The 27,149-nt window shown below is 41.7% G+C and overlaps 1 protein-coding gene across 2 annotated transcripts; it reads left to right on the top strand.

Annotated features, from left to right (window-relative positions):
• Positions 7,352-17,981, top strand: MPHOSPH6 (M-phase phosphoprotein 6). 2 transcript variants are annotated; one of them, XM_018061769.1, is made up of 5 exons: positions 7,352-7,457; positions 9,481-9,593; positions 14,372-14,462; positions 16,761-16,855; positions 17,286-17,981. In XM_018061769.1, the coding sequence occupies exons 1-5, from the start codon at positions 7,359-7,361 to the stop codon at positions 17,416-17,418; spliced, it is 531 nt and encodes a 176-aa protein (XP_017917258.1). In that variant the 5' UTR covers positions 7,352-7,358; the 3' UTR covers positions 17,419-17,981. The 2 variants fall into 2 exon arrangements, with proteins under 2 accessions (XP_017917258.1, XP_017917259.1); XM_018061770.1 differs by lacking the exon at positions 7,352-7,457 and adding an exon at positions 7,510-8,185 and having other exon boundaries at positions 17,286-17,575.

Raw genomic sequence — 27,149 nt, 5'->3', positions numbered from 1 at the left:
AACATTATTCTGGGCATCATTCCAGAAATAGAAGGCAGTATGAATATTTACATGGAAGGTGAATATGCAATGTTTGGAGGCACAGCGAGTAGATCAGTCTGGCTAGAGGAAATGAAGTTGAGGCATACAGTTCAGTTCAGTTCAGTCGCTCAGTCATGTCAGATACAAGACAGGGCCAAAAAGGTAAGAGATAAGGCTAGAGGGCAGGTGTAGAAAGCCTTGTAATCAGTCTGGATTTTATGTAACAGATGATAGGATAAACTAGTTAAAACAGGAAATAAAAAGAAATTAGGAAGATTATCTTTTTTCCTTTTTCTGGCTGCACTGAGTCTTGACTGCATTCAGGCTTTCTCTAGTTGAGTCATGCAGGGGCTTTATGCCTGGGACAGGTGAGATCTTACTTCCTAGATGAGGGATCAAATACACATCCCTCACACTGGAAGGCAGATTCTTAACCCCTGGACCACCAGGGAGTTCCCAGGAAGAGTAATCTAAAGAACGTTTGAGATTACTTAAGGGCTAGACTTTCTCCTTCTCTTTTTTTTCTTCCTCCATTTCCCTACTCCACTTTCAGTTAAAATTCAGTCTCTAAATACTTTTTATTGAATTATAATTAAAATAGATAAATAAACTATTAGTTTCAAGTGTACAACATAATGATTTGGTATTTTTATTCATTATGAAATAACCAAAATAAAACCAGTTACCATCTATTACCATATAAAGTTGTTACAATATTATTGACAATATTCCCTACATGCACATTACATCTGCTTGGCTTATGAACATAGAGATACAAATGAACATAGGGATACAAATATCTTTTTGAATCTGTATTTTCTCCAGATAAATACCTACTAGTGGAATTGCTGGATCATACAGCAGTTCTATTTTTAGCTTTTTTGAGGACTCTCAACAGTTTTCCACAGTGGCTGAACCAAGTTACATTCCCACCAACAGTGCACGAGGGTTCCCTTTTCTCCACATCCTCACCACCACTTGTTTCTTGTCTTTTTGAAAACAGCCAGTCTGACAAGTATGAGGTATCCCATTGTGGTTTTGATTTGCATCCCCCCAGAGTGATGTTGAGCACCTTTTCATGTTTTTTGACCATATATTTGTCTTCTTCGGAAAAATGTCTACTTGGGTTCTCTGATTTTTTAAATGGAGTTGTTTGGGTATTTGATACTGTGGTGTATGAGTTATTTATTTTGGACATTGACTGCTTGTCATATATATCATTTGCAACTATCTTCTTCCATTCCATGATTATCTTTTTGATCTGTTGGTGATTTCCTTCACTGTGCAAGTTTTTAACTTTGATACAGTCCCATTTGTTTATTTTTGCTTCTGTTTCCCTTGCCTGAGAGGATTGCTAAGACTGGTGTCAAAAAGTTACTGCCTAGTTTTCCTCTAGGAGCTTAACAGTTTCAGGCCTTGCTTTTAAGACTTTATTCCATTTTGAGTTTATTTTATATATGGTGTAAGAAGTGATCCAGTTTCATTCTTTCTCATGTAGCTGCCCTATTTTCCCAACACCATTTACTGAAGAGACTATCTTTCCCCCATTATATACTTTAGGCTCCTTTGTCATAGATCAATTGACCATAACAACATGGGTTTATTTCTGTACTATTCTATCCTATCTTTCTATGTATACACTTTTGTACCAGTACCATAATTTTGATTACTAGAACTTTGTAGCATGCTATAGTTTCAAGTCAAGTGTGATACTTTCAGCTTTTTCTTTTTCAAAATTGCTTTGGTTATTTGGGGCCATCTGTGGTTCAATACAAATGTTACCACTGTGTTCTAGTTCTGTGAAAAAAGCTATGCAAATTTTGAAAGGAACCGCATTGAATCTGTAGATTGCTTTGCGTAGTATAGGCATTTTAAGGATATTGACTCTTCCAGTCCAGGAGCATCATATCTCGTTTATTTGTGTTGTTTTCAAATTCTTTTGTCTTTGTCTTATAGTTTTCAAAAGTACAGATCTTTCAATTCTTTGGTTTAATTTATTCCTAGGTAATTTTCTTCTTGATGCAATTGTAAATGGGACTATTTCCTGCATTTCTTTCTCACAGTTTATTAGCATATAAAAATGCAACGTTTCTGCATATTAATTTTGTATCCTACAACTCTACTGAATTCATCTATTATTTCTAATAGTTTTTGGTGGTCAGTCAAAGTGGCTTCCCTGGTATCTCAGCAAGTAAAGAATCTGCCTGCAATACAGGGATTCAATCCCTGGGTTGGGAAGATTCTTGCCTGGAGAATTCTATAGACAGAGGAGCCTGGCGGGCTACAGTCTACAGGTCGCAAAGAGTCAGACACAACTGAGCAACTATCACGTTTTTTACTTTCAGAGTGATCTTAAGATGAACACAATTCTATTGTGCAATTCTGAAATGATGCCATTGTCCTGGTAAAACAGTTTAACAGCTTCACAGGAACTTTCAAAATTCTACTGACTTAACACATGGCCTTTGAGATCTGGCCCTAGCTTGCCTCTCCACACTTGTCACTTACACAATTGCCATCATTGAAAAAAATTTCCATCAGAATTAAATACCTCCTTCATTCCTCCTGCCGCTTTTCCTTCGCTTAATTTATCTTGAGGTCTCATCTTAGGTTTCACTTTCCCAAGGAAGACTCTCCAAGCTCCTCAAATCCAGATTAGGTTTCCTGCAATAAGTCTTATCTCAATGACAGCATTTAAGACCTATATCCTTGTCTACAACATACCATTAAGAAAAGGTAGTTTCCCTACCACCTACCAAAGGGCCAAGAACATAAGACATATTTAAAAATATTTGTTGAAGAATAAAAAAGGCATACGGCAGAAACAATAGGAGTCTATGATTGTTACTCATATAAAAGTAGTAAGATTTGGCAGCAAGAAGGAAAACATTTTGTGAGAAATAATAGATCTGATGTTGTGTGTCAGTTTCCCAACTGATGCTCTTTATTTGTCCTCCATGGCTGTGTCAAGGGAACTCTCTTCCTTCCTGCCTCAAATAGATACTTAACCTTGGCTTTGCTGTTTGGGCTATTACAACGATTATCTTTTCTTTGGGTTATACACCCAATTTCTCTTTAAAAAATTACCCTCCCCCATTGTGTATAGTCCTAAAGGGACTATAAATCGGGTCTTGCCCTCTCTTACCTAAGACTCAATGAGATTCTCTCCTTGACTATGAAAATTTGAAAATCCCACAGCAATCATCTGATGCTCTTTATTCCTACAGTGACACTAATTCCCACTTCCTAGATACTTGTACTGCCCTGGTTTCCATCCTTTTAACTTGCTCTTTCTTCCAGCCTTGTTATAAACTAATAGAAATGTCCTTCCAATAAATCCCCATTTTATTTAATAAGCCATGATCAATTTCTGGTACTTGCACAAAAACAAAAGAACAAAAGCTAACAGAAAGAAATAAAAAGAAAGAAAAGGAGTGAGAGGGAGAGAAAGAGAGAGCATAAAAGAGAAAAGAAAAAAGAAATACAATAGTAAAAGAAATTATATATAATTTTAAATTTTCTAGCAGACTCACTAAAAAAAAGAAACTGATGAAATTAATTTAAATGTTAGGTTTTATTTAGACCAATATATCCAAACTCTTATTTCAACATTTAATCAATACAAAAAATATAAATATTTTACTCTTGTTCCTTCCAAGTCTTTGAAATGTAGTATATATTTTACACTTATAGCACATCTCAACATAGGCTAAAGTGAAATACAGTCCTGCCAAAATAATAAAATGTGTAAAACAGGAAAATATTTTACACTGCTATAGTTTTTAAATTTAAACAAATATTCCATTATGCAGTCACATTAGCCACATATGAAGTGCTCATATTAATCATAGGTTTACTGTACTGGGCTGCATAGCCTTAGAAATGATCTGCTCCAAAAGTGAAGAGACTCAGGAACCTTTTCTTAATGGGTCTAGTAACTGGAAGTAACTGGAGGTTTTCACTCGTCCAACAAATTCCATTATGAAAGGATTCAGAATTGTGTGAAAACCTATGAAAATATCTCTTCCCCCCAAATGATGTTTCTTTGGCTGTGTAACTAAAACAGGTTAACACATTATTGAGTGTGAAACCCATCCTCTGTATTCTACAGTTCAATAGCAGAGAGAGATCAAGGAGTTATCTTCCCTGTCTGCAAGTTTAATTCAAAGTTAAAATTACATTATTACTCTTAAACCACTTTTCATTCATTACATTTTGATAGGTAGAGGCTTTGAGGATTTGTTTTAAATATAAGTATTTTCTATATCAAATAAAAATGCATAATTTTGAAGGTTGAGGACCCTCAGACAACAATATTCACTGTAAACTGTGGAGTAGGAGAGTGACCATGATGAAGCCAGTGTTTCAGGAAAAGGAATCAGAATCCAGTGTACAAGTAGATTGGTAACAACAGAGATCCAGAGGGGAAGTGTAGAGCTTCTAGCTTCCTTAGCTGGTGTGCATATGCTCTTATTTCTTCAGGAATTGTTCCCCTCTTAAATCTGACAAGACATGTGCCTATATTTCAAGACAGTGTTCATAGTCAGCTATTTCCTGGATGCCTGGATGCAGATGGCAGAATGGATCACTTCTTCACCGTGGCTCTCACAGAGCCTCTTTCAAAATCCTGAACAGAAATCAAATTAATAGAGGCAGAAAGTAGTATAGTTTGCTGAGAGGAGAGGGAACGAGTTTTTGTTCAATGAGTAGCGTTTCAGTTCTGCAAGATAAGTTTTCTGTGGATGTATGGGAATTATGGTAGCACAAAACTAAATGACGAGAAGGCTTTTCCTCAGGCTAACTACTCTCCCTTTCAGATCTCAAATGTCACACATTTAAGCAAACTTCCTTTTCCAGGCCAGAATTGTTTAGATGCCTTTTCTATATCCTCTTATGAGTCCCATATTTTTCACATAGGGCTCTTATTATAATTGTAATCGAGAACTAACTTAGTGTCATAAAAAAATAGTATGACCAGGTGGCTTAAGCCACAAAACTTTATTTTCTCACAGTTCTGAAAGCTCGAAGTTTGAGATGAAGGTTTGGTTTCTCCTGAGACCTCTTCTGGGCTTCCCTGGTGGCTCAGAAGTTTAAGCATCTGCCGGGAATGCGGGACCCCTGGGTTCAATCCCTAGGTTGGGAAGATCCCCTGGTAGAAGGAAATGGCAACTCACTCCAGTACTCTTGCCTGGAGAATCCCATGGAGGGAGGAGCCTAGTAGGCTACAGTCCATGGGGTCACAAAGAGTCGGACACGACTGAGCGACTTCACCTTTCAAATGGCCACCTTCTTGCTGAGTCTTTCCTCTGTACACGCGCAATCCTGGTATCTTCCTGTGTATTCAAATTTCTTATCAGGACACCAGTCAGATTGGATTGCCACCGACCCTAAGGGCCTCATTTTAATTTAATCACCTCCTTAAAGGTCCTGTTTCCAAACGCAGCCACCTTCTTTTAACCTTTTATTTTATATTGGAGTAGATTAATAACATTGGCATAGTTTCAGGTGAACAGTGAAGGGACTCAACTATACATATACATATATCCATTCTCCCCCAAACTCCCCTCCCAACCAGGATGCCACATAACAGAGCAGAGTTGCATGTGCTGTACATTAGCTCTTTGCTGGTTAACTATTCTAAATCCAGCAGCGTGTACATGTCATCCCAAACTCCCTATCCCTTCCTCTTATCCTTCCCCCTGGCAACAATAAGTTCGTTCTCTTAAGTCATACAGCCACAATCTGAAATAAAATTCTGATGAAATTTGGAGGGACACAATTCCGCCCATAACATGTGATTACCTCTACTATTCCCACTTGGTAACTCTATGACAACTCATCTTGTTCTCATTACAGGACTTTCACAGTTGCTATTCCCTCCTTTTGGTACACTCTACCTCCAATCTTTCATACAATTTGTTTTCCAACTTCCAGGCATAGGCACTATCATCTGACAAGAGCAATCCCAGATCAGCTTATCTAATGTCACCCTAAAAGTCCCTCTAACACATCATCCTTTTCTTTCTGCCATGGCTCTCACCTGATAGTCAGCTCCAACAAAGACAGGTCATGTGATTTTATGCATCAGTGTAGCTGAGATGAACCCAGTGTCTCACACACAGACACGAATGAGTCAGTTTCTATACCAACTTACCATATTAAAATGACTTTTTTTCCTCCTCTAAGAAAACTTGCCAGGGAATGACTATGTTTTATTCAAGTGTCAGCTCTGTGATCAATCTTAGCTCTAACACTCACTAGCTGTGTAAACTCTGATAAATCCCTTAATCTCTGGGCCTCAGGTTCCCAAACGACATGAGGACCACAATACTTTCTTCAGAGTTTTTAGGAGGATCAACTAAAGCAATACACACTCCCAGGGGAAAAAATAAAATATAAAATTAAAAATAAAATTTTAAAAAATAAATAAAAAATAAAAGACATGCGGTACCTAGCACAAGAATTCATTATATAGTGCACGCTATCAGCCGAAGAGCTATCAGGATGGGTGTTTTTCAAAGTGTGGCAGCTATGAATGGCGTGAAAACTGTGTTTAGGTGGTAATGCGCAGCATTAAAACTATCATCTTGGCAAAGTTATTTTAACTCTTCTTATGAAAATAAGGTCATGTTCTCATGCTCATCCCTAAACTGGCCACTTTAGGTTTAAAGACGCACACTCCAGTCAACAGGTGGATTTGACACTGTAAAAGCCATTCGGCAGCCAGACTGCCTGGGTTTACCCCCACCTCCCTCACGTTGGCTTTGGGCTGGTTCTGGAACCTCCCTGTACCGCAGTTTATTCAACTGCAACAAAAGGATAATGACGGCCCCATGGGGTTATCAGAAAAATGAACTTATTACATGCATGGAGTGCCACAGGAAACTCGCCAGCCACATTAGAAACACTTCAAAGAAACGGTCCAGGGGGAATGGTTGGTGTGGCCACTGTCTCAAAGGTCTCACCAAAGCAACTGGGTCGGCGACGCGCGGCAAGACGGCGTCCGTAAGGCGGATGGCACGAGGCCGGTGCGCAGCCCTGAGGGGACCAATCGAAGCCCTCAGGGAAAGCCGACGGGGCCCAGGACTACGGCCTCCTGAGGCAGCGGCCGCTTTGGGTTCTCCCTCTCTCTCGGCGTCAAGTCGCTCTCACTCCTGCTGACAGCCGTGTTTACCAAAGGCTTCCTCACGAAGAGAGCACCTCCTGAGGCAAATGCTCTCTGAAACGACGAGCAAAAAGCGCGGGCCAAGTCGACGCGCGAAAAACAGGGGCGGAGCCGACGTGGCGGGACGACGCACGCTACGTATGAGGGCGCCGACGGACACGCAGAATCGCGCATGCGCGGTGGGTCCAGTTGCAGACCGCGGCGCCCGGTGCGAGTCAGTATGGCGGCCGAGCGCAAAACTAAGTTGTCCAAGAATTTGCTGCGCATGAAGGTGCGGGGACGCGAGGGAGGCGGGTCGGGCGGTGGGGATACCCAGTCTTTCCGACCTGGCTGGAGCCGAGGCGGCGGGCGTACAGGGCATTAGAGAAGCCCCGGAGGACATACAGCTCTCGGGTTCATTCATTCACTGGAGCAGCGCCTGCTCTGCTTTAGGCACCGGGAACTGGATTATAAATTTCGGCGGATTCTCTCTTAAAACCGGCGGTCGGATAGGAGAGACAGACGCGTAAGCAGGCACTTAAAATATAGTGTACTCAGTGCAGTGGTGCTAGAAGCGCCGAAAGCTCCTGGAACTTACTTGGGCTTCTGCGGGAAGTGGCATCAAGTAGACACTGAAGGGTAGGTGGGAGGGTGGGGGACAGAGCGGCACAGACTGGGGGAGAAGCGAGTTCAGAAGTTGGTGAGGCAAACCCCCACCCCAAATCCGTAATTTCAGAGAACTAAAGGTCATTCAGTCTGTCTGGAAGGCAAGTAGCAAGAAATGGGCCTGGAAAAGGAGCCAATAATCACAGCATGCAAGGAAGGAGTTTTAGGCCAGATTATGAATTTTTTTTCTTTATTTTGTGAGCGATTGGGAAGCGATTGAGCACCGGGGCGAGTATCAGGAGCTGTGCTTAAGTTTTCACCGTTACTTTCACACTGTCCTGTGGAGAATACATTGCTGACAGAAAGACCCGACAAAACTGCAGTTATAACGACCAGCGAGGACTGATGATCTGGGTGAGGGCTTTCAGTGGTGGTGGGAACAGAGAGAATTTTAACAATTGAGGTGAAAGTGAAGTTATGTCACCAACTTCAAACACTGATTTTCATATGAGGTGTGCGGACACGGGTAGATAAAATGAATACAGGAATTAATACAGGAGAAACATGTAAGCCTTAAAACTTAAGTAATGGAATTAGCGAACATTTCTAGCTCTATGTGCTAGACACTGAGTAAATTGCATATTATAAGGCGGGAAAACCACATAATAACCGATTGAGGTGGGTACGATTATTACCCCTCTCTTACGGCTAAGGCACCTGAAACAAGAAGTAAGTAACTTGCCCAAAGTTACACAGTTTATAAATAAGTGTAGACAGGGCTTAAACTCAGGCAGTCTGGCTCTGAAGCCCCTGCTCTTAATTATCAGTACAGCTCTGTACTGCTTGTCACTGAACACCATCTCGATGCAAACTGCTAAATGTCTTGTTTACAGAATAATGGAATTTGCAGTGAAGGGAAGCAGGGCATAAATAATGTTTTGAAACATTGGAGAGTAAATGGCATATGCAAGACGTGAGTGGAGTTGAGCTGGAGTATAACCTGGGATGGATAGGGCAAGTGAGGGTAGAGGGTGAGTAGTAGTGTAATTAATCATTTCTTTGATATGTATTAGCAAAATTTGGATCTTCAGTAAACAAAGGGGGTTCTTTGCTTATGGTTTGTAATCATGAAAATTTCAGAGAAGTATATTGGCAAAGCAGGCATTGGGAAGATTTTAGCCTTTGTTTTAGTCTTGGAATAAGTCAAATGAAGGTATGCTGGCTGCTTAGGGCTCAGACCAACAATCTGACTCTGTAATTGTGAAGGAAGAAGTTAACTTTAAAAAGTTATCTAACCCTGCTTGGGCGGTTGGGGAACATGAAACTGGACACTTGAAGCAAAGGAGAGAGAAACAATTACCCAGCTTCTCTAGCAAGTTTGGCCATTGCCGACAAAAAGCCTTCTGGCAGAAGAGCAGGAGACACAGGGTATACAGATAAAGTGGGGCATCCTATGAGAAGCAAGGGAGCAGCTGCGTTAGGTCTCCTTATCTAGTGTAGCTGTTCAGCCAGGGCTAAATATACAGCAAGAATGAGAGGATTGAGGATTTAGTACTGACTTGTTTATTTTCTAGTGTACTGGAAGTCCTCTTGTCTTGGTCAGCTAATATGTTTGGTCACCCCACCCCCACCCTTAAGATGGGATTCCCAGAGAAATGAGGTTATTGGGGGAAATAGTTGCTGACTCTGATTTTGTTATGTTTTGACAGTTCATGCAAAGGGGACTGGACTCGGAGACCAAGAAACAACTAGAAGAGGAAGAAAAGAAAATCATTAGTGAAGAGCACTGGTACTTGGATTTGCCTGAGCTGAAAGAGAAAGAGTAGGTTTTTTATGATACATTGGAAGTTCACATCTCTGTAAATGTGATTCATCATTCCAGTGACATAAAACCCATGAACTGATATCTATTCAGTTTCTTGAGTTAGCCCTGCAAATATTTTTTTTTAATCATTAAGTCTGTAAGAGTTCTACTTGCATTTGTATGTTTTTATTGATGCTTGCCATCATTTACAACATTGTTCTTTTTTTTACATTCCTTATTTAGAATAAAGGAATCTAAGCCATATGTCTCTGGAGATAACTGGGGATCTTTTAAGAAAATCTGCAATGTGCTCTCTACTGTATTAAGTTCTGAAGATTATATGTGTACTTCAAGTCTCCAGTTTTGTTTCAGTAACAGAGTTCTCCATAGATTGAGCTTTGTAAAGTCAAGAGTGTTTTGTTTATTTTCTTTTTAATTTTTACTATTAATACCAGTCATTTAGCTAACATGTATTGAGTCTTTAATCTATATACTAGGACCTGGGCAAAGCACTTTATGTCTCTTAATTATTTAATCCTCACAGCAAACTTGAGAGCTGGCTACCATCATTCCACCCATTTTATGGTTGAGGAAACTGAAGCTGAAGGAAGGGTCAATTGCTTAGGGTCACCAGATAGTTACTGCTGAAACAGGATAACACACTAGATCATTCCTCTTCCACTGCTAAGCTTGGTTGATGCATGATAAATTTTTGATGAAGGAGTGATGATTCACATCATCAGTTAACTTTTCTAAGTGGATCTGAAAGCTGTTTATCATTTCTCCTTGATTCTTTTCTTACCTTGATAGCCTCTGTGGTATGGTAGTTTTACTTACGTTTTATCAAATGACTAAAGATGCTGCTTATTGTCTTCAGACACACTTACGTTTTCCCTTTCCATACCTTTTAATTTGTTTTTTTCTTTCGAACGCAGTTGTTGTCCATTGTTTACTTGGCTAATCTTCTCTAGACTTTCTTGGGAGGTTAAACATCCTTCTCTAAAGATAGAAAGTACATCCCACCAGGAGGGACAGAAGGAAAGTACTTTGTTTTTTCTGCTTACTTCTCAACTTGCTTTTCTCTTGCTTCTCAGATAAGGCAAGATGTCAGTGAGGAAGGAGAAGATGATGCTGTAGGTGGTACAGATTTGGGAGCAGGGATTGGTAGGAAAGGGACTGTTACCAGTAAGGAGATATAATTTAATTTTATGCCTTGGCTAAACTTGCTCAGGAGTATTCCAGATTTTTTTTTTTTACTTATTTTTAATGAAAAGCAAGACCATTTGTATCTTGTTTTCAGTATTCTTTTCCCCCCACCCCCAACATAGCATATTAGTCCCAGGAAAATGACCTTTAGACTCCTTTCCTAGGGAGGTATGTGACATAGTCTGTTCAAGTTCTATAACAAAATACCACAGACTGCGTAGCTTATAAACCGCATAAATGTATTTCTCACAGCTCTGGAAGCTGGAAGTCCAAGATCAGGATATCAGCCTGACCGTGTTTTGATGGTGGCCCTCTTCCTGGCTCAGAGCCAGCACCTTCTTGCTGTATCCTCACCTGGTAGAAGTGGCTGAGGATCTCTGTGGGGTCTTTCCTAAGGCCCTGATCCCATCCATGAGGGTCCCACACTCATGACTTAAGCACCTTCCCAAGGCCTCACCTCCTAATACCCTCATCTTTGGGGGTTAGGATTTCAATATATGAATTTATGGGGGGACACGAACTTTCAGATCATAGCAGTAAATATTAATAATAACCTTTTGCCATCATTCAGTGTCATATTTATGTTTAGAAATGAAGATCAGTTTGGGACATCAGCTGGAAGAGAAGAAGCTGTCCAGTTGGGTAATTTGAGGCGCGTATAACAGAGACCACCAAAGTGTGGGCAGGGGTAGGGAAGCAGCTGTGGACAGTGCGGCACCTTGGTGGCTTGTGTAGTAGAAATAGTTTCCCCCAGGCCTGGGGGGGTCAAGGTGGGGAGTGGCTGCTGAATCTGAAGATGGGCTGTGTGGAGGGAGCATGTTGCAGGAGTCGCCGTCTTTATCTGAGGGCACAGCCAGCCCAGGTAAGCCTATGGAAAGAAGCCGTTCCATGTGTTACATTCAGAGCAGCTTCCCAAGGCACTGATGGTGGGGGCTATGGGAGGTGAGAAGTAGACCGGATGACATGTCGCTGAAGTGTGTGTGCTTTAACACCCCAGAAAGTGGGATGGATTGGCTAATTGAGTGCATGGGCTCTGGAGACAGGCAGACCTGGGTTTGATGCCCACCTCTGCCACTTGTTTACTTGTGATCTTAGACAAGCTTTTGAACCTGTCTCTTGTCATTGGTATATTGGGTGTGATAATGTGAGAAGTAAATGAGACAGTACGTGTGAAGCAGTGACCACAGTGCTAGGCGTAAAGCACAAAGTGTTAGCAGTATATGTGCTTCCTTATATTTCAGTATTAGGAAATTCAACCACTCTTTCTGCTCATTTGTGTTTGTGAACATTTACTTGGTAGTACTATCTGGATTATTCCAAAGGGTTACCAGTCTCCCTGAAGCTGGAGATTTCATTGTGTATATGCTCTGGGAGTCTAGAGGTTGCCATTCAGCTATATTGGAGTAAAACTCAGTGATGACCATTAGGACTGTGCAGTGTGCATGCCTCCCCTAGCCAGTGACCAGGCTATGTAGGTGGATTAAGACCTGCTTGCTTTGCCTCAGCTTGAAACACCTGCAGAGCTTCCTAACTCTGGAGCTCCCTGTAGGGGCTGAGGTCTTGGTGTAGCCACGCTGCAAATCAGCTTCTCCCTCAGCCCAGTCTTGTAGCCCTCACTTCCATAGAGGGGTGTCTCCCAGCCAGCACTCCCCAGTGAAACTTTTGTGCAGAACTCTTATCTGGGAGTCTGTTACCAGGGAACCTGATACTTAGTATAGAAGTGGAAGTTACCAGATCAGAGATTGTGCTCTGTTGTTGCCATGTTGTTTTTCTCCAAAGGATGTGCTGTGGTTTAGAGTATGTGAGTATAGCCAGTTTAATGACTCGCCGGCCACAGGATGATGTTTAAAAAGTATTTTTGGCTGCTGTGCTTCTTGTGCTTATGTATTGTGGCCTGGTGAACTTCAAGAACTGTGAGGTCTGAGACTGACCCTACTTGCAAACTGACCAGCCAGCCTGCTACAGTTTCAGGGATACTGGTGGAAGGCAGGAGAGTTCTGAGTCAGAGACAGAGGACTTTATTACTCACAGCACAGCAAGCAGCTTGAGCATCACTTTGGCATCATTTCCTCTTATCCCAGGGAGGATGACATGGTACCCGCAGTAGGTTAACAGCAGAACAGAGAAGTCCTGAGCTTAGGGGCCCCGAGTCTTTGATACTGAACTGCAAACTGATTTGCCTGTGGCCCCAGAGGAGGCAGTATCCTTATTTTGAGCCTTAAAGCAAGTCTGTGTGTTGCTCCAGCAGGAGAAGGGAGATAGTCGCTCAGCCTTTCAAAGCTTTTCACTGCGCATGTAATCCTTGAAAAGAACGAAAGGACATCTAGTGCCTCACTCGTAGGTATGCGGAGATGAAGCAGACCCACAGAGGCTTGTTCCCCAGCGGTGAGCTTTTGCCCTGTTTTGCAGTCCTCGTTATTTGTGGCCCTAGGCAGGGGTGTCTATTTTTTCCTGAGCAGTAGTTTCTCATCTGCAGTAATCAACGAAATTGATAATTTCTTGGATGTGTTTTAGCTCTAAAAGTTACGGATTCTGATTAATGAAAACAGGAAAATTAAAATACAGAATGTTTTCAGTTATATTTTAGAATATTTCCCTTATTTGCTAGCTCCATGAGTGTCCCTCATCATTGAAACTATGCTTGCAGATAACAAACCACCTTTTCATACTAATGTTATTGAGTCAATAGAAATGCATGAGAAAACCCTCTGAGGGGTCACTGGTCCTTCCGTGACTCCTTTGCTGGTATTTGGGTCCATCTTTTGACTTAAGTGAATGCTTAAATGCATATGAATGGTGCTTTCCTGAGGGAGGTGATTTACTTGAGACGTTCGTGATGTTTTATCACCTGCACTCGACAAGAAACAAGATTGGCCAGTTGAAGGGGAATCTCAAGTTTATGAGAAATACTGAGCAAACAGTTCAGGAGAACATGTGCTGCAGTCGGATGTGCTCACCTGGGATGGGGGTTATTCACTGGTGACTCATGGGAGAATCCCTTCGGACACTGAAACATCCACACCTGCGTCCTTTTTTCCGGATGCCTCTGTGGTGTCCAGTGTTGAACCCTCTCAGTAGCGCCGCTTTTACCTGGATGATTTTGGTGTGGGGTCAGCCACCTAGCCACTCTTATTTCTGCTCATTTTCCAGTCCCATTCATCCGGCTCTCCCAGTGTCTGTAAGATACCCTGTATCCTTAGAGTAAATTACTTCTCTGCTTAAGTCATCCAACATTAGTCGTTGTTATTTATAGCTGAGAGCTCCAACTTAGACACTCACTTAAAGCTACCTAGGACACTGATTTCTGCAAATTTAATAAAAAACTGGGGGTTGGGGGGCGGCATAAACATCAAGGAAACTTCACTTTACGTTTGGAAAATTCAGGTGCCCTCTGTTCTTGCCTCACAATGCTCTTGTTGACCAAAGCAATCTGTTTTTATCTCTAACCTTAGGTTAGAAAGCTTAGTGTATTTTTCCTTGATTCCACTGAGAACCATAAGATGTATTTTTCATTTGAAATCTTGACTTTTATTTGCTGTGCTTTGCTACAAGTAGACATGCTGTTAATACAGGTTTATTTTCTCATTTAGGAGTTTCATTATAGAAGAGCAGAGTTTCTTGTTGTGTGAAGATCTTCTCTATGGAAGAATGTCATTCAGAGGATTTAATCCTGAGGTTGAGGTATTAAATATAATTGCTTCAAATTTAAAATTTTTCCAGTTGAATTTTTTCTGCTAATGATTGGGTTTAGGTTTTTTCCCAACAGATACCATTTCTCCTCGTTATATAGAAAATAACAAGTCTTGAAATATGGCCGTAGCTATTTTTAAAAATTGCAGGCATTGCAGTCTAGTTTTATGTTAGAATTGAGTAGATGATTTAATTTAGCAGTATACAGTCCCTGACAGTGCTACTGTAAGTATTAGAATTTTAGCTCAGGTCTTTTACAGGAATGTCAGGATTTTATTCATTTGATGCCATTATGAAAAATTATTTTCTGGCATCTATAAATCTATCTCTTCTAATGGAAAAAGTGTTACTTAAAAATTGAATGATTTGACTTTTTAATGGACAGCTTTTAATCCAAGCTTGTAAATAGATTTTTAAGCGATTCTTTAAAAAGTTTGTCTTCAAAGGAAGTATTCACCTTATAACTGAGCTGTTTATTTTGATCTTCCTGCCTCAGGTTTGTAGAGAAGCACAGACTTGTCCATTTAACAAATAATTATTGGAACTCGGGCTCAGATATTGAAAGCTCTCCTATCAGTAGTTAGCCAACCAAATGGAGGTTTGTGATACAAAGCTTTCGTTCAGTAACTATCTCATGAAGCTGCAGTTTCTTAGCCCTGGGACTGTTGACACTGGGGCTAGAATTTCCTTTGTGGTGGGGGCTTTCCTGTGCACTGTGGGATGTTGAACAATATCCCTGACCTCTGCCCCCTACCCACTAGACACACACATACACACTCCAGTTGTGACAACCTGAACTGTGTCCAGACATTGTAGATGTTGCCAGGGGCCCCTCGGTGAGCAAAATCATCCCTGGTTGAAAACTGGTTCTCTAAGGACGCCTGGAGCAACCACAGTTAGCCAAACTAAACACCAGTGTTTATTTATAAAGACTGCAGGTTGATTTCCTTTGTCTCCTTTTTTTGAGTGGGTGTGCTAATTAAAGTGGTAAAAGCAACTTTACACAAAATCAACACTAGAAGTGTTTGTTTTTAATATATCTCCTGTTCTGGCCTGCTGAAATCTTTAGGAAGAGAATGAGAGCAAGGGGGGTAAAAGATAAAGATAACAAAGATGATGAGCGAATGATGCCGAGAGACCAGGGTATTGGGTGGGCAGGGACTCCAAAGTGATGCAGTGGGGAATAGTGTTGATCTGACCCTCCAGATTTGATGTGGGACGCTATTAGAAAGTGACTTTAATTACCAGCACTCTATAACACTGAATATATTCTCTCTGGGAAAAGGTTCTGAACTCTTTGGCGTGCAGGTCTGAGCTGTCATAAATTGTGAGAAAAGTTCAGTGTACCTGGTTATAAAAAGAATGATACCAACTTGGGAACACTTACTTTATTACAAGCGGGATGTACTTAGGACACATTTCATAGTCTCTGTGTGTTTCTAGGGATGCCTGCCATGGGGTTTATTCAGTGAAATACTTACTGTGTACCTGTGGTGCATCAGCCCTCTGGAGGCACTGGAAGTGCAGCAGGGAACCAAAGTCTGTGCCCCCACAGAGCTTGTACTGAGACTGCTTCATCTTCAGTCCTTTAAACGCTGGAAAAGCTAGTCGACAGTGATTTCTGCTTTCCTTTCCTGGTCCCACCTTTCTGGTAAAGAGGATATTGTCTTTATTGTTTTATATTGTTGGTGGATACCTGTCAAGAAAACATTAATGTGAGAAAAAGAAGCCAAGGAAAGATCCGTGGCATACAGACATCATGTGGGCATCAGTGTGTTATCCACCCGCATGTTTAGGGGTGAGGAGGGCCCCCCACCGTTACACCCGCGCCAGCCTTCCGGCTCTTTCAGCACTGCGCTGCTTTCCTTCCCCAGCTACCACCAAAGCTGCATTTAAAATTACTCCAGACTGCAGTGTTTCTCCCATTTGGCTCAAAAGTGGGAAGTTCAGAGGATGCCTGAAGTTTGCTACTTCTTTCCCCCACTCACTACAGTGTGTTAGCAATGTGCCTGCTTCAGACAGAAGTAACTAATACATTTCTGATCTAAAATACAGTTTGAACTCATTAACAGGAAGTCTAATCTGCTGAGGCTTTGTCTTATTTTTAATTCAGAGCTGGCTTATATCAACATATTGTGGAATAAAGTTGGTTAAATTTTACAGAGACTCCCTTATAAGTTTTGGCTAGTCCTGTAGATTCTGTGTCTCTGCCTTCAAATGTGTCTGACACTAGTTCCTTTAACAAGCTTTTTCCAGCTCTGCTAGTCACCACCGTTGTGTTTTGTTCAGAAATTAATGCTTCAGATGAACGCCAAGAACAAAACAGAAGAAGTTGAAGAGCAAACAGTGGAGCTCGATGTGTCAGATGAAGAAATGGCTAGAAGGTAAGTGTTACCTTAGACCAGGTTTATAATCTGAGCCCAGCATTCACTGACTCACGCTTACACTCCTCCCGCCCAGTGATGGGTCTGCCCTGCCTTTGAAGGGAGTAATCCCAGCAGAAAGGGGACTTCCTGCTTTTTCTAACATGACCTGGGGTGGATTCATACCTGTCACAGGCTGGCAGCTGAGGGCTAATTTCTAGTGCTGCTTCTAATACATATTTTAAAATATGCATCTTAATTTATTAGGATAATACAAAACCAAAAAAGAATTGTTCACAGAGAAACTCATGAATTTTAAATCAGATTATTTCTTTTAATCATAGTTTTGGTTTTTCTTATTCTTTGTTGTGTATTTGGTTTGATATTCTTGACAAGTTTTTATTCCTTTTTTATCTGAAACTAAACTTATTCTCTTTTATCGTCTTAACAGATATGAGACCTTGGTGGGGACAATTGGGAAAAAGTTTGCCAAGAAAAGAGACCGTGCCATTTACGAAGAAGATGAAAATGGAGAGATAAAACCAATTAAAGCAAAGAAGATGTTCTTAAAGCCCCAAGATTAAAGTGGAGGCCTTAAGCTATGGCTCAGGGATGAGAGCATATTTTGGAACTCAACTCTGTAGGTTCCTCTATAGTTATTAATGTCATAATGTTTATTTGTAAAGAAATGTATACTTTTGGAAACATGCTGTTTTGGGAACAGACGTGTGATGGATGTTATACATCCTTTGCTTAACGGTGTTCATCAAGAGTGGACTTTAAACCCTTGGTCTTCAAATGTACATAGGTATGTGGTAGCTTCCTAAAGAATATTTTATCCCAGATTTTTTTTTTTTAATATAACTCCCCAGTTACTGACCTTAAATTGAACTCATGAAAACTAATACCAGTGTTTAAATTGCCCTTATGTTTATAAACATGTCAAGTCAGTTCATACATATATTTTGGAATCATGTCATGAGAATTTATTATATGTTAATTCATCAAGAACAAACTTGCCTCTTCGGCCTAAGTATTTTCATGCTACAAAGTCAATGACAATGTGTAGAATTATGTTTTTTGTTGTTGTTTAAGCCTTTAATTAATTTTTAGACATTGTTCTATAATAAATACCTGTTTTCATATACTTTTTTGTTCTCTTATCAAATAAGAATTTTAGTCTAATTCAGCATTGGAACTTTTGTCCAATTGGTAATGTCCAATAGCCATTGACTTAGAATATGGTGCTATATTAGATTGAAACTTTTGTGGGCCAAAAACAGTGATCAATTTTTAATAGTTCAACCCAGTAAAATTTACCACCAAGCACACCACCTCTTGAAAGTGCAAGTCACTCAGTTGTATCCAACTCTTTGTGACTCCATGGACTATCCATGGAATTCTCCAGGCCAGAATACTGGAGTGGGTAGCCTTTCCCTTCTCCAGGGGATCTTCCCCACCCAGGGGTCAAACCAGGGACACCATCTCTTAATCTGAACCTTATTCTAGATAATAAGTGAGAGGCCCATGGAATTAAATGTGTGTGTGTGTGTGTCCATCTGGAGATGTTTACCTAGGACATCTGTGAAATACTGATTTCATCTAATTATGTTCTAGCAATTGAATGAGGTGCTCTCCTCCTCTCTCAGAGTCTCCTTAGATTCAAACTGCTCTGTGACCACAGTTCTCTGGTGAGTTACAAAAAAGTTGTGACTTTGGAGTTTATTTGGCTCTGAATTCATCGTGAAGGTGAGGACAGCTCTCCTTCCTGCTCCCTACATCCTGAGCCACAAGCTGGAAGTTTCTCACGGCGCTTGGCCAGCACCACAGTCCCTGAATTTATGGAACATCTCATCCACCCTCACAAAACTGCACCGCGATAGGACAGTGGAATGGTCTCCTGAAGGTGCAGCGCACCGTGGCCCTAGGTGGGATACGACACTCTTTATCTTACAAAATGTAACTGATGCTTTGAGTCACTGAGCACTCAGATGGGTCATCTGCTCTCCCGTTGGTCAGAACACACCGTCTGGAATCAGCAGAGGCAAAGGGAACGGCTCCTCTCTCTGCTACACGCACACCCACACAGACATTTTGCTTCCTGTCCCTCGATTTTGATCTCTGTTGTTTGGAGCTCTGGGTTTCCAAGGAAGGTTTGTTTCCACTAGGGAAGACAACAGTGGTCCTGAGAAGACAGAAATTGAAACAATCTGATCATTTTACCACTAAACCAGTAGGCAAAAAACGTTAACTCTCCTGGCTAGTGCTTGTCATCTTGGGAACAAAGGAACATTTGTATTGTTCCTACACAATAGGTGATGAAGGATGTCAAACCCAGAGCTTCCTCTAGGACATGTTTTTTTACACTTCCATGTCCAGTGGTAAGTTTTAAAGGAAAAGTACACCTCAGAGGTGAAAAAGATTTCAACCCTTTAGACTCTGAAGTCTTGGGTCGCTCTAGCAGGTGTCGACCCTGAGCAGTTGAGATACTGGCTGAGGAAAGAGGAAACACGGAGTGTGTAGGGGTAAAAATGAAGTTGATTAACTTGCAACCAATTACAGAAACAAGTTACCAAGCAGTTTCACACATTTTCTTTCTTGGTGTGTGTATGTGTGCTAATTTCTCCTTCCTCTTAGTATTGTGTCCATTTTTGTTTAAAGAGGGTTAACTTTGCTATTTAGCCTTGAGATAACGATATTCAGATGAGTCTGACCAAAGTCTAGGTATAACTGACAGGAGATAAGATGAATAGTGTGACTGTTTCCCAGAAACAGATACAATGTCCACGGAGATTTTGGAGAAGAGAGTGAGAACATCTTTTGTACAAAGGATGTTTGCAGTCCATTTGGGAGAAATGGAGTTTTTCTTCTGGGAAGTTTAATCACATTTTGAAGCATGTATATACGTGAATGTTGAATGGCCCACTCAACGGGCTGTAGCAGATTCTGACCTCTTGTTTCTCATATTTAAATGCTTCTGTACTCAGCTTTGACGCTGGGCTAAGTGAAGAAGTGAAGTGAAAGTCACTCAGTCGTGGCTGACTCTGCGACCCCTGGACTACACAGTTCATGGAATTCAGGCCAGAACACTGGAGTGGGTGGCCTGTCCTTTCTCTAGGGGATCTTCCAACCCAGGAATCAAACGGGGTTCTCCTGCATTGCAGACAGATTCTTTACCAACTGAGCTATCAGGGAAGCCCTCAGCAAATCCCATTTCTCTTTCGCCAGCTGCCTCCTTGCTGGGATCTGCCGATGAAGCCCAAAGGAGACAGCAAAGCTACCGGAGGGGGAGGGGCTCAGTTCTTTCTGTCTCTTTGCTTCCTGTTCCTTTGCCCACCTCACCCATCCCCCAATACCTCTTCACCCCAACAGAGGCTGGCGTTCCAGTCGCAGTCGTCGGTAACACTTGATGCCCTCTTATGTCTATCTGGTACCCCCCACTCACAGCTCAGAGACCCTGGTTTTAACTAAGCAGCTACTTGTCAGAGGATCTTGTATTTCAGCTCTCCAGGGTCCTCCAAGCTTCTAAAATTGAACGATTTCAGCCTCTTCCCTAAGAGTGGCAGCTTCCTGCATGATAACCCTGAGTATTATCTCTGTGCCTTTTTGGCCCCATTAATGCTCAAACTACCGCACAATTGCACTCATCTCACACGCTAGTAAAGTAATGCTCAAAATTCTCCAAGCCAAGCTTCAGCAATACGTGAACCGCGAACTCCCAGATGTTCAAACTGGTTTTAGAAAAGGCAGAGGAACCAGAGATCAAATTGCCAACATCTACTGGATCATCAAAAAAGCAAGAGAGTTCCAGAAAAACATCTACTTCTGCTTTATTGACTATGCCAAAGCCTTTAACTGTATGGATCACAATAAACTGTGGGAAATTCTGAGAGAGATGGAAATACCAGACCACCTGACCTGCCTCTTTAAAAACCTATGTGCAGGTCAGGAAGCAACAGTTAGAACTGGACATGGAACAACAGGCTGGTTCCAAATAGGAAAAGGAGTATGTCAAGGCTGTATATTGTCACCCTGCTTATTTAACTTCTATGCAGAGTACATCATGAGAAACGCTGGGCTGGAAGAAGCACAAGCTAGAATCAAGATTGCCGGGAGAAATATCAATAACCTCAGATATGCAGATGACACCACCCTTATGGCAGAAAGTGAAGGGGAGCTAAAAAGCCTCTTGATGAAAATGAAAGAGGAGAGTGACAAAGTTGGCTTAAAGCTCGACATTCAGAAAACAAAGATCATGGCATCTGGTCCCATCACTTCATGGGAAATAGATGGGGAAACAGTAGAAACAGTGTCTGACTTTATTTTTTGGGGCTCCAAAATCACTGCAGATGGTGACTGCAGCCATGAAATTAAAAGACGCTTACTCCTTGGAAGAAAAGTTATGAGCAACCTAGATAGCATATTCAAAAGCAGAGACATTACTTTGCCAACAAAGGTCCGTCTAGTCAAGGCTATGGTTTTTCGAATGGGCATGTATGGATGTGAGAGTTGAACTGTGAAGAAAGCTGAGTGCCGAAGAACTGATGCTTTTGAACAGTGGTGTTGGAGAAGACTTGAAAGTCCCTTGGACTGCAAGGAGATCAGCCCTGGGATTTCTTTGGAAGGAATGATGCTAAAACTGAAACTCCAGTACTTTGGCCACCTCATGCGAAGAGTTGACTCATTGGAAAAGACTCTGATGCTGGGAGGGATTGGGGGCAGGAGGAGAAGGGGACGACAGAGGATGAGATGGCTGGATGGCATCACTGACTTGATGGACGTGAGTCTGAGTGAACGCTGGGAGTTGGTGATGGACAGGGAGGCCTGGACTGCTGCGATTCATGGAGTTGCAAAGAATCAGACACGACTGAGCGACTGGACTGAACTGAACTGAACTGAACTGAACTGAACTGAATAGTTATTTATGTTGAATTTCTCCTGTTAAAAGAAGGGTGATTTATCTCCTGACTAGATTTTGACAGATGCAGATAAGGCAGTAATATCTGTGAAACCGTGGGCTTGGTAGAGCTTAAAATCCCTTTTTCCCCCCTTTTCTGCCCTTTATTGAGGCATAATTGACAAATATCAAATATATGACTTTAAGGTATACATTTTGATACGTGTATACATCGGTATATGATCACCACAGTCAACATATCCATGACTGCACACAGCTACATTTCCCCCCTTCCCTTGCCGCTTCCCCTCCTTCCCTCCTCTCTTTCTTGGTGGGAACACTGAAGATCTACCCTATTAGTGTATTTCAAGTACACAACAGAGGATTATTAACCCTCACATTGCATACATTAGATGTCCAGAGCGAATTCATCTTGCCTAACTGAAACTACACCTGAACAAACACCTCCCAATTTCCCATCCCTCTAGCCCCTGACAACTGTCATTCCCCATTCCATTTCTAGGAGTTTGGCTCTTTTAGATTCCATATATAAGTGAAATCATGCAAGTTTGGTCTTTCTATAATCTGGCTTCCTACTCTTAGAATCATACCCCTCAAGTTTATGGCTATTAAAGTAAAAACATTCAACCCTTCACACTTCCTGGAAGTTATCTCATGGAAGCCGTAGTTAGCATAACACTTTTTGAAGAACACTGCCCAGCACAGTAACGCCCATCAACCTGGTTGCTGAGTTGTTCATGTTCACCTCCTTAGTTGCCAAGCGAATTAATGTCCTGTAAGGCAGGAACTATCTTTTTTCATTTGCCTCTGCACCTAGCAAGGAATATGGCTCATATTAAAGGTTGTGATAAATGTTTCTTAAATGAATGGATGAATGAATGATAGTTGGATGATTTGGGAACCAGTTGGTCTACAGAGTGTATTTAAACCACACTGCTAGGTGGCGCTAGTGGTAAAGAACCCACCTGCCAATGCAGGTAGATGCCAAAGACAAGGATCTGATCCCCGGGTCGTGAAGGTCCCCTGAAGAAGGGCATGGCCACCCACTCCAGTATTCTTAGAGAAGCCTACAAGATGGCAGGCTACAATTCATAGTGTCACGAAGAGTTAGACCCGACTGAAGCAACTTAGCACGCACGCGTGCTATGGAACTAACAATCAATCAAATGAGAGAAAATAAAGACTTTACTCTGAACTTGCTATATAGCAAGGGAGTCAGCCACCATCACTTGTGCTTTGGCAGAGACTCAAAGGGAGGTAGAGAGTGGGAGAGCTTTACAGTGGGGAAGAAGAGAAGGGTTGAGGATGCCTTGATTGGCGGCTGTCAAAGCCTTGCAAAGCCCTAGGCAGCCAACTAGAAGCAGTATATTGTAAGTCATTGGTTAGGGTCACATATTTTACCTTCTCTGGTGGGGGTGGTTTAGTAGCTAAGGCATATCTGACTCTTGTGACCCCATAGACTGTAGCCCACCAGGTTCCTTCGTCCATGGGATTCTCTAGGCAAGAATACTGGAGTGGGTTGCCATTTCCTTCTCCAGGGGATCCTCCCGACCCAGGGATCAAACCCATGTCTCCTACATTACAGGCAGATTCTTTACCACTGAGCCACCAGGGAAACCTATTATTTTCTCTGGTTGGTCCCAAATTGGAAGTGGGGACAAAAATTAGGTAAGATAATTGTCAGTTATTAATCAAGTTCTGACTATTTGGGGCTGACTATTATGAAGTTTTTTTTTTAGCTCACTGGAGATACTAACTGACTTCCTGCCAAGTCTGACATTTAGCAGGCTGGCTCCTAAGTTGTTTATTATAGATGAAGGTTTGATTTCTTGGGCAGGTTACTGCAGGTTATGAATCAAAGTTCTGTTTTTATATGTGGCCTGCCCATTGTCCATTTGTGTATTCAGTCTCTCAATGTGCAAGTTTATTTCTAATCATACTGTAAAATGCAACCATTTCGTCATGTCTCCAAGGAAATGTGCACCCAATTTAAAAACAGAATGCCACCGATGGGATCGAGGATATTTGTGGCTCCAGCTGTTAAGGGAGCTGTCTGTGTTGGAGGCAGACACTTCAGTTAATGCCGCAAAGACAAAGCCACCAAATCAAGCAATTAAAACCTTTTACCATCCCAGATCTTGGGGACGAAAACTGAATACCACTGGCTAATGGATATAAAATTCAATTTAAAAGATATCATCATTCCACTCAGGTATACAACTATCCATTCACTAACATTCAAGTTGGTTGACAAACTTTATCAAAGTGGGCTATATTTGGAGAGGAAGAGAAGATATAGCTCTAATAGTAATTTTAAGAAAATCCCCAGAGGACTTCCACTGTTTAATATGTCTTTTATGAAGAAAAATCAGTTTCTCCACTTGCCTGCCAAAACAGTCTTTCATTTTCCCAATCCTGGCTTCAGAGAACACACAGGTACCTTATCATTTGAGTCCGAGGTGTGTTGCCAGCTTCTTAAAGAGAGTCTGTGGTCTGACCTTCCCTCTCCGTATGGGCATATCCTTCCATAAGCAGTTTACTAAAATTATTTGGTGCCTCTGAAAGTTCTTACAGAGCTATAAGCTTCCCACTACACGGTAAATTCTAATGTTAACATTAGTCATTGTGAAAGTCATTAGCCCATAAATGTGCCCTGTTTAGCTGTGTTTGGACAAAGAAACTATTTGCACAGAGAGGATGCTACTTTCTAAACCAGCAGTTCAATTTCATATCCTGGAGTTTCTTTCCAACATATTTAGCTTGTTTTCCATATGGCCCTATGATTTCACTTGCCCCGGGATGAAAGACACACTGGGTTTCAGACATTCGTTGTAAAGTAGAAGTCCCTGGATGCACCCTACAAAGGCACAGTGTTCTCCTCAAGGCGTATTTTAATCTGGATGGTATCCCTTGCTAAAATTCCTCTTTCATCAGTACTGTCTGGATGGGAGAAAACCCTGTCAGCTCAGAAGTATCAGAGGTAACCGTATGTTGTTGCAAAATTGCAACAGGATCAAGCAAGACCATCCAGGTATGCAGATGGCAATCTGACAAATACTGACAGAGGGTGACTCCCCATGACTTCTCTCGCTCGTCTACCATTCACTAGGTTCTCACACCCACTTCCCCTTCTCCGACCTCTGCTCTGATCAATGTCCCTGCGTCACTTTACCACATAAGACACCCCTGTCGATTAGATCCTATCCTTGAACCTGACACTTTGCTGCTTCCACCTCGGCTTCTCATTTGACCTCATTGGAATGGCAACAGCTCAAAAACGGAGAAGAACAATAAGCGTGCTCTTCAAGGCATGGACCAATTCTGGAGTCCATGGTAACGGAACACCTGAACTAAGTCAGTAGTATGAAGCACAAACCCACACTGGATCATCAGAGACCCTGCAGGTGTTTAACCAAGGAGGGTGCTGGTAATGGAGGACCCAGATGTCATCTGGAGAAAAATAAATCAAAGGCGAAACAGTTTCTCCGATACCACAGCAATAACCATGCAGAGGAAATTTGTCATTAAATGTCAGCCATGTGCCAGGGATATTTCTGAGATTATTCCACTGTTTGTCTGTTTAATAAATGTTGAGTTCTGACACTCAGCCAGGCACTGCCTTGTGGGCTGGAGACGTAATTTACCATCTCCATTTTATCCAAGAAGAAGCTGAGACACAGAGACATTCACTGACTTACCGGATGTCACACAGCTTGTAAGTGATAGAACCAGGATTTGAACCCAGGTCTACTGACCTCAAAGCTGACACTTTTTCTCTCATGTCACTCCACAGGCAAAAGCAAAAGAACAGAATTAGGAAATAGGCATAAAATTGCATAGCTTCCCAAGACCCTGATTGTTTCCAAACAGAATCATTCAGCAGTACAATGTACTACCTTATTTTCTTTTAATATTTCCTTTTTTCCTGAATTTATTTTTCCAGATGGTATGCATTCAGTTCAGTTCAGTCGCTCAGTTATGTCCAACTCTTTGCAACCCCATGGGCTACAGCACGCCAGGCCTCCCTGTCCATCACCAACACCTAGAGTTTACTCAGACTCATGTCCATTGAGTTGTTGATGCCATCCAACCATCTCATCCTCTGTCATCCCATCTCCTCCCGCCTTCAATCTTTCCCAGCATCAGAGTATTTTCAAATCAGTCAGCTCTTCACATCAGGTGGCCAAAGTATTTGAGTTTCAGCTTCAACATAAGTCCTTCCAATGAACACTCAGGACTGATTTCCTTTAGGATGGACTGGTTGGATCTCGTTGCAGTCCAAGGGACTCTCAAGAGTCTTCTCCAACACCACTTTTCAAAAGCATCAATTCTTTGGTGCTCAGCTTTCTTTGTGGTCCAACTCTCCCTTCCATACACGACTACTGGAAAAACCATAACCTCGACTAGACACACCTTTGTCAGCAAAGTAATGTCTCTACTTTTTAATATGCTGTCTAGGTTAGTCATAACTTTCCTTCCAAGGAGTAAGCGTCTTTTAATTTCATGGCTGCAGTCACCATCTGCAGTGATTTTGGAGCCCAAAAATATAAAGTCTGACACTGTTTCCCCTGTTTCTCCATCTATTTGCCATGATGTGATGGGACAGGATGCCATGATCTTAGTTTTCTGAATGTTGAGCTTTAAGGCAACTTTTTCACTCTCCACTTTCACTTTAATCAAGAGGCTCTTTAGTTCTTCTCTTTCTGCCATCAGGGTGATGTCATCTGCATATCTAAGGTTACTGATATTTCTCCTGGCAAATCTTGATTCCAGCTTGTGCTTTCTTCTCCAGCCCAGCGTTTCTCATGATGTACTCTGCATATAAGTTAAATAATCAGGGTGACAATATACAGCCTTGGCGTACTCCTTTTCCTATTTGGAACCAGTCTGTTCCATGTCCAGTTCTAACTGTTGCTTTCTGACCTGCGTACAGGTTTCTCAAGAGGCAGGTCAGGTGGTCTGGTAGTCCCATCTCTTGAAGAATTTTACACAGTTTGTTGTGATCCACACAGTCAAAGGCTTTGGCATCGTCAGTAAAGCAGAAGTAGATGTTTTTCTAGAACTCTGTTTTTTCGATGATCTAGCAGATGTTGGCAGTTTGATCTCTGGTTCCTCTGCCTTTTCTAAAACCAGCTTGAACATCTGGAAGTTCACAGTTTACGTATTGCTGAAGCCTGGCTTGGAGAATTTTGAGCATTACTTTACTAGTGTGTGAGATGAGTGCCATGGTGCAGTAGTTTTAACATTCATTGGCATTGCCTTTCTTTGGGAGTGGAATGAAAACTGACATTTTCCAGTCCTGTGACCATTGCTGAGTTTTCCAAATTTGCTGACATATTAAGTGCAGCACTTTCACAACTCATCTTTTAGGATTTGAAATAGCCCAACGGGAATTCC

Source organism: Capra hircus, chromosome 18 (assembly GCF_001704415.2).
Source record: "Capra hircus breed San Clemente chromosome 18, ASM170441v1, whole genome shotgun sequence".
In the NCBI taxonomy this organism is placed as follows: domain Eukaryota; kingdom Metazoa; phylum Chordata; class Mammalia; order Artiodactyla; family Bovidae; genus Capra; species Capra hircus.
This window is presented reverse-complemented; position numbering and strand designations above follow the sequence as displayed.

What these genes read in the sequence shown, in the direction of transcription:
- MPHOSPH6 (XM_018061769.1), top strand. Translation starts at nt 7,359, where the DNA reads ATGCGCGGTGGGTCCAGTTGCAGACCGCGGCGCCCGGTGCGAGTCAGT. An exon ending in CCTGAGCTGAAAGAGAAAGA is followed by an intron (nt 9,594 to 14,371) that starts GTAGGTTTTTTA and finishes TTTCTCATTTAG; the next exon opens with GAGTTTCATTATAGAAGAGC. An exon ending in GATTTAATCCTGAGGTTGAG is followed by an intron (nt 14,463 to 16,760) that starts GTATTAAATATA and finishes TGTTTTGTTCAG; the next exon opens with AAATTAATGCTTCAGATGAA.